The following is an 8118-nucleotide window of genomic DNA, read 5'->3' as shown; positions in this document are numbered from 1 at the left end:
GTTTTTCAGCTGATCCCTTGAGATACTTGCAATTTCATTTACTTAGTGAAGGAGGCAGTTGCACCAGAGTACTTTTTTTACAAATAGAAACCTGTGATTATCTTGAAGAGGAAGGCACCTAATTTTCAGCCTGCATTTCAGATGGGTGCTGATGCAGGAGTAAGGGGAGTTTGCATTTCCCATGGCCTGAGCTATCTGAGCAAGAAGAAAGAAGCTATAGCACTTGCTAATGCTGTGGCAACTGTTTTCCCCCTTTTATTGGAAGAAATTGTTGAGAACCATGTCCGTGGTGTGGATTCAGCCAAGCCTGTAAGCATATGGTGAAATCTCATGGCAGTCAAGATTAAAACCTAGCAACAAATCATGCATGGGTTAGGACCTAATAGGATCCATCTGTGTTTTGAGACCACATTTAGAGCCAAAGGGTGCAACCTGTCGGGTCCCAGGACAGGGCTTAGCCATCATCCTCCTGAAAGAGTTCAGACAATTAACAACTGGCTCGAGTGCCCTCCTGCCTCAGTTTCCCCATGGAAAATGTTCTCCTATGCCACCAGCTGTGTTGGTGGAGATCCCTGTCCACGAGCTGGCATACTTTTACCCATGGAGGTGAGTTCTCCTGGGTGAAGGTATCTCAGCAGCACCTGCAGGCTTGGGGTGGGCAGGCTGGCTGTGAAATGCTCTCCTCTCTTGGTCCAATCTTTCCTGGTTTTTAAGCAAAGAGAAGTTCAAAGCTGACATGATTGAGCAATTTAGGAGAGTCCTGGGGTCTCTGGGCTGCAATGTCCCTTCCCAAAGTGAGAAACTGATTCCTTTGCTGACCCCAGCGCACTGTTAGAGGGCCTCTGGGAGATAAAGCTGTGTGTGGCTCCAAGGCAGGAGAAAGCTCCTTTCTTTAGGGCTTTGCCCTAGAGCTGGTCCATATAAAAAGTAAACAGGGACTGGAGAATATCGCACACGCTCCAGGGCTGGTTTGGTGAAGTAGCCTCAAAACTGACTCACCCTCCAACAGATCCAACAGATCCCTGTCACCCATCAGTGGGTCCATTATGCCACAAGGACCATGCATGGACACAGTGGGACAAGAACAGTGCCAAGTGGGATGAGCCCGGAACGTCTTCCAGATGCCCCTGAAAGCAGCTGGAGCCACAGTAATGCTATTGCTGGTGTGGCGATGGGGAGGGAAAACCCTGCTTTAATGCAGGCGTGTGAAGGGGAAAGCAATGCTCAGTCTGGTAGTGGTGTTCAGGGTTAATGGACCATCTCTGGGTCCTTACCATGGGCTTTGTCCCACTCCAGGATACTGGTTTCCACTGATGTATCTCCCCCAAGAATGAGAAAGCTTTTCTGAATGCTTTCTCTCCCAGTTGCTGCTTTGAAGCCTCAAGGGGCCCCTGACAGCTGAGCTTGGAGCAAAGAGAGGGTCCCAGGAGGCCCCAGCAAAATTCCTCTGGCTGTTGTTGCACCAAGAAAAAAGTTTTCTGAAAAGCTGATGCCCACAGTGCTGGGGAGAGGTGGGAGACCCAGGCTCCAGTCCCCTCATACCCCAACTTGGCCCCCACCTGCATCACAGCCTGGTAGGAGGGGGATGCCCCACCAAAGCTTTCTGCAAACTCTGGGGACGATAGGAGCTGCCTTGTCCCATTTGGCTGCAAAAATCTCTCCCCCAAATCCCAGTCCCTTTCCAGTCTTTCCCCTAGTGCCTTTCCCTGCTGCTCAGCAGAGCCTCAGGGAGCCGTGGGGAATCAGTACTGGAGGCGTCTTGTGAGCAGGGGGCACGGCGGCTGCCCCCACACCCTGCTGCTGTGCCAGGGCTGTGTGCTGCCAGAGGGACACCTTGTTTGCCTTGCTAAGATTCAGTCCTGGTTCGGTTTTTTGCACTCCCAGTGCTAAGCAAGAGCTGTTTGCTGGAGGTGCTAGTGACAAGGGACTCTCCCAGCCCATCGCTTACCCCAGGCTGCCTGTTTTTTGGGGGAGGAGTTTGTTGCCCTTAATCTTTGATGATCACTGAGCTAAAAACCACCCACTCCTACTTGCAAAAACTAATAATAAAACAAATAAAAATCTCTCCTTTTCTCTGCTTGGCCTCTGGGATTTTGCATCAGCTCAGGCCATCTTTACGGCTCTCCCGGTACGAGGAATCTGCAGGCTGGCAGCTCCCACCCAGCTCGGGATGAGCGGAGAAGGAGGAGGTTGGTTTTTTTTCCTGAGGCTGCCAGCCTGGTCACTTGCCTGAAGCGACTTGCTGCTGTCAGCTTGCCCTTTCACCATGGTCCTCCTCAGCCTTGGGCTCTGAGTGCCTGCCTGCCTGTTGTTTTTATCTTTCTTTTAATAAAAGCTGTGATTTTGGGCAGGGATGGACACACTCCTGGCCAGGATCTCATGGGTCAGCAGCCACTGCTTTCCTGACACCCATAGGCACCTCCTTGAAATCCAATTTGAAACAAACTGGGTTTTTGCTGTAGCTCCACTGGGGTCTGGATTTTGCCATTTTGCCATTAATGCTCCTCCCCGTGCCGTACACAGCCATGGATGTGTGTTCAAGCACCACCACTTAGCTGAGACCCAGCACAGAGCATATCCCCATGTCTCTGGCAAGCCTCACACACCTTCCCTGCAAACAGCACCAGCTTTTGGGAGGATGCAAACCAAACCTAAACCCATCAATTCCAGGGGCAAGTCCTGCATTATTGAGAATTTGTTGCAAGTGCTGCAAGGTGCCAACCTGTCCCCAGGTCTCCAGCCAGTGCCAGCTTCACCGCCCATGCGAGCATCAGTTGAGTGTATGGATGCCGCTTGCACCAAGGGAGAAGGCAAAGTATTGGGAAAACGTCTTTTATTGCAAAAGGAGCAAATTGAAGTCCCTCTCATTCCTCAAGCCAAGCTGCATGTGTTGGCCAGTGCTAGTGATGCCTGGATGGCTCAAGGCAGGCTGTGGTCTGCACAGTAAAAACAGAAAGGGCAGGAAAAACATTGTGTGGGGCAAAGGGGGTGGCATGGGGCAAGGGGGGTGGCGTGGGGCAAGGCAGGCTCCTAAATGAGTTTAACACACTCCATTTCTGGCACTCCCATAGCCACAAACATCCTCATCCCAGCCACCAGTGCCATCTGGAAAGCGGGACCCTGGGGGAAGTGGGGACAGCCAGGGCCCAGAGGGACCTTCTGGAATGCCCGAGGGAAGCCCAGAGCAGGCTCCTCTTCTTCAGCGCCTGCAAACAGTCCCAAAGGACATGCCCTCCAAGACCAGCATGGACTGGGAAACCCCCCAGAGTCAGTGTCAATGGGCCCTTTTTGGGTGGAAGTCAGCAGAAACAGGGATGCAACAGTCTGGTTCCCACCCCCGGGGGCAGATGCAACATTGGGGTTCACCTGGGCACAGTCTCGTCCAGGCCAGCCCTAAGGCTTTGTCTTTGCTGTCAGGACCCAAGGAGGGGCAATCCGTGACGCAGTAGGTCATCTCCATATCCCCATCTCCTGCTACCACTGCAAACACAAGAGCGGGGTGGCTGCTAGGTCCTCCTTTTAAAACATACATCAAAGCTGCAGGCTGCAAGCTTTAAATAAAGCAACAATATCACCTCTGATTTCAGTGAAGTCTAGGGTGAAAAAAGCCCCACCACCAGCCCCATGTACTTGGTATAGATGGACATAGTTATACTTCTTTTTGTTTTCCAAAATTTTATATCAATCAAGGCAATTCACGTTACAGTTCTGTTTTCATAACAGTTAAGAATTAGAAAAGTGGTTAAAAACAAACCCATCAGCATTACAGTCTGACGTATGTCTGGCATGTGCAAACACAAGCATCCAGAAAACCTGACACACAACAGCGCAAGCTTCAAAATTCACACGGGCATCACGTTGACCTGCTGCTCAGCCACGGCTTGCTGTGGGCTGGGGTGGAAAAGGCTGAATCCAACTCCCAAACCTATGTCAGGGATTTTCCTTGGCTGAGTCAAACTAAACCTTGCTTTGGCCAGTGACCCATGGTGTAAATCAGAGAAATCTCCCTAGTAGCAGTTCCCAAGGTGTCTGTGCACAGAGTGCTTGTGCTCCACGATGTCCTAGAGGTCCTCGAGTCCTGCAGTGCTACAGCATAGTGTTAGAAACAGTGTTTTTGGTAAAAAGTTGGATGGAAAGGGCCCCTTGAAGCCCGTGAGATAGCTTGAGGCAGCACTGCTAAGCCTGTTCACAGCATGTGGGGAAGGCTTGGTGCCATGGAGTCACAAAGAGCCACCCACACGGATCCACTCTTCTGCATCATCCCTTACGTCCTCCCAACAGCTTTACCTTTCTCCTAGCTGGAGCACTAAGTAGCTGCGGCCACTTATGCCCTAACTACAGCATTTAGAAAAATAAGGGTACTCTATAATCTTACCCATTTGTTCACATAGTTACATAAAAAGAAAATTAAAACTTTGCTAATAAAATCCTTTCTTTTGAGGGGAGGGGAAGTAATACGGTGTGTCTAATGGAGAATTTCTTCCATGACCTTCCTGACAGTGCCCAAAACCACTGCAAGGAGACTGAAGGCACTCATCTGGCTGCTCCCATCATTTTAATAATAAAGGGATACTAACAGGGATGCTGTGTTTCTCTTCACACAGCCTTACCCCGTACTAGTGAGGGATGTGATGAGTGGCACAGTGGAGACAGGGGAGGAGAAGACACACAACATCTACTGGTCACGCTGGGATCCTTCCAATGAAGTCCTGTGCCAAGGATCCCACTACTTCACTGGCATCTGAGCTGTGCAGCAACGTCTCCGCCACCCAATGACTCCCATGCTAAGGGAGGACAAGTATTTCACAAGCAAAGGTTGAAAGGGAAGAGCTGCAGCCCCTCAAAGCATGGCCTTTATGCATTTCTGGGGCTGGAGAAGCCCTCTCCACACCCTGTCCTCCTTGCATGCTGTGGTCAGACTCATCTCCAGGAGCTCCTCACCTTCACCTCCACCCTCCAGTCCAAGGGCCAAATGCTGCTAGTGCCCTGATGACTGATGCTGGGGCTCCAGGATTAACTCCTTGCCAAAGGGTGTTTGTAACTTATAACATAACCACTGTTTGTAGTGGTGGCAGTGAACAAACCTGAGTCCTTCATAGTTAAAAGCCACAAGAAACAGGCTTTGGGACACACTTATGCTCCTGCTGGACAGGGACCTATCGGGCTCCCCTGCATCTCGTTTTGAGGCTGAAACACCAAATTACGCAGGGCAGATTCAGACCTCAAGGGATGCTCCAAAGAGTCCATCAAAGTGGACCTCCTCACTTCCTTCCTAACTATAAAAGCACTTCACATTTTGCCCCAGACACCTAAATTTCTACTGCTGGACCCCATCACAACTCTCAGGTTTAGTGCATCTCCTTTTCTGCGTCCTGCAAAGCCAAGTGGCAGGAGATGGGCTTTGAGAAAGATCTGCACTGGTATCCAACCCTAACCAAAACACAGCACCATCGCCCTGGGTGGCAGACTTGTGCTGGACCCACGCTCAGCCCACACACAATCCCATGAGAAACCCCGCAGATGCTGAGCTCTCCTTGGCTGGTCATAGCCTGGGCAGGGTGCCCCAAACCTTCCCAGCCAACAGAGCTCAATTCTGCAGAGGGTCATTAAAAATTCAGGGGCTGAAATGCGCTCCCACCCAGGGCACAGCCAGGAACATCCAGCCCTGGGGAGGAAGGCTGCCAGACTTCAATCCTGTTTGCTCTGTCTTGGAGCAGAGATTGCTCATGGCTCTCTGTAAATGCATCTTGCCGTACAAAACCAAATGGGAAAGCTTGGAAAGAGGCGTCTCTGCAGCTCCATCCTGCCTGCCGGGGACTTGGGGTGCAGGACCATGTCACCCCGTGTCCCCTCCAGAAGCCTCTGACAGTAGCCCTACATCCAGCACCACAAATGCTGCCTGAGGAAGGCCCCTAATTCTCCTGGGGAGAGAGGAGGGATGCTTCAGAAAAACCCTCAACAAGATCATCACCTCTTAACTGCGACCTGAGATGGAGATGGGTATTAGCTTAATTTCACAGTAGATGAGAACATTTCTGCAGCTGCAGTGAGAACACCCGCTGGCACAGACCCATCAGTGCAAAAGCCGGTGTTTTCCACCCACCAGCAAGCCGGCTAGCAGCAAATGTGACTGTCAATCCAAGACACGTGCCGCTTGCGGGAACCAGCTGTTCCCGAAGAAGCGCCGCACGTACTTTCTGAGAACGGCTTTGCTCCGGGCAATCCTTCTGCCAGCAACAAACCTGAAAGCTCATCTGTCCTTAAAAATCAAAAGGGATGATATCAGCAGGATAATCATTCATGTAACAAAGCGAGACCATAAATGCTTTAAAAAGACTAATGGGGCATGCTGGTATGGACGGCGCTGCTCTAGGAAAGGCAATGTTGACACCCAAGGCAAAACACACAGGCAAGTGCCTTGCAGTGGGTGTTAAATGGGCGAGCAGGTGGGATGCAGCTGCCCCAGAAAGCAATATGCAGCCCATACAGTTAAAATACCTGGACATCATTCGAGTAACCTGGCCCGCCTGGTACCCGGGAAAGCACAAGCATGGGGAACCTGTTAGTCTAGAGCCACACTAGACCAAAAGGGGAAAAAAATAGACGTGTATATATGTGTATCTCTAGTTTGTTTTCTGCTCTTAAAAAAGTCCTTTTAAATATATTTGCCATATCATAAAATTAAAGGCAGGTTGTGCTGTAGCAACCCTCCCACGTCAAACACCCCCATGCCCAGCACCAGGTGCTTCCACAAAACCAGAAACACTCCCACTGGCACTAACCAACCTCCACCTGAACTGAACTGAAAAGGTATTGTGTTTACTATGTGTCTGCAGACAGACTGACAGCTCCTTCCTGACCTATACAGAGAAAATTCTGCCTACCGTAACCCAATAGGAGTCTCCCACCTGCCCCAAATAGAAAAAAAAAAAGATCAAAAGATTGCCCCCATTCCAAATAAAAAAGAATTACCCCAAGGATAGTGAAGTCTATTTAATTCCCTTCCTCAATCCCTGTCTCAAACAAAATGTGCAATTAGAATTATTATTTGTTACAAAGTCCTAGGTAAGGCATTGGTTATCCCAAAGCTGATGGAGGAGCCTGTTAGGAAACCCAGAGGAAATAGGCAACTTCATCCAGGTCAACGGGGTAGTCTGTGAGCAGCACCGGGGTCTTCTCGAACAACGCCCCCTTGTAGCTGCGCCACTTGCCCGCCGGCAGGTAGACGTCACGCTCCTGCTTGCCCATCTCCAGGACGGGTGCCACCATGAGGGTGTCCCCAATGAGGAACTGGGAGTCGATCCTGTGAGTGGCCTCGTCACGGGGCGAGATCCACCAGATGGGACGGATGATGGGGTCGCCCGTGTCGGTGACCTCCCCAGCAAGCTCCAGCAGCAGCGGGGCCACCAGTGACTCGTGGAGCTCTGTGAACTTCTGCGCAATCTCCACCACCTCCTTGTCGTAGAGCCAGGGTGGGATGGAGAACTGCATGGAGGGCATGAAGGCCGACAGCTCCAGCCACCGCACGTACAGCTCTCGGTCAGGGATCTCCACCGCCCCGTCTGTCTTGTTGGGGAGGAAGTTTCCTCCAATCATGTCAGCGGATATGAAGGGGTACCCCAGCATGCTGATGGTGAGCACCGTGGGGATGAGGGACTTGAGGCCAAGCTCGTAGCCCCAGACGGAGTCACGGTCAATGATGCGGAAGAAGCAGGAGATGTTCTGTGACTGGTAGCCCACCCGCACCTCAGCCAGCTCGTAGAAGGGGATGGCCATCTCCGTGTAGCGCCGCGACCAGATGCTGGGGTCCGAGAGTGGGCGGAAGGTGCTGAACTGCTTGGGCAGGTAGCTGGTCTCACCCGCATCAAACTTGAAGGATGAGATGCCGTACTTGTGTCGGAGCTGGCGTAGGTGGCTCTGAAACCAATCCCGGGCTGCTGGGTTGGTGAAGTCCAGGATGGCCCCGATGCCGTTCCACCATTCCACCATGGCCGGCAGCCGCCCCGATGGCTCCTTGATGAAAAGCTGACGCTCAATTCCCACCCCAAAATTGGAGGAATTGTAATTTATGAAAGGGTGAGTCCATAGAGTGACCTTAAACCCATCTTCCCTCAGTTT

The 8118-nt window shown here is 51.4% G+C and overlaps 1 protein-coding gene across 1 annotated transcript; it reads right to left on the bottom strand.

Annotated features, from left to right (window-relative positions):
* Positions 1 to 6995: 6995 nt before the first annotated feature.
* Positions 6996 to 8112, bottom strand: LOC104156183 (uncharacterized family 31 glucosidase KIAA1161-like; the record flags this gene model as incomplete). The annotated part of the gene is made up of 1 exon (XM_009697435.1): positions 6996 to 8112. A coding segment is annotated over one exon (1008 nt), but the record flags the coding sequence as incomplete, so codon positions are not given.
* Positions 8113 to 8118: the final 6 nt, after the last annotated feature.

Source organism: Cariama cristata, unplaced genomic scaffold, assembly GCF_000690535.1.
Source record: "Cariama cristata isolate BGI_N322 unplaced genomic scaffold, ASM69053v1 scaffold19053, whole genome shotgun sequence".
In the NCBI taxonomy this organism is placed as follows: Eukaryota; Metazoa; Chordata; class Aves; order Cariamiformes; family Cariamidae; genus Cariama; species Cariama cristata.
The sequence above is the reverse complement of the archived record's forward strand: the minus strand, read 5'-3'. Positions and strand labels throughout refer to the sequence as shown.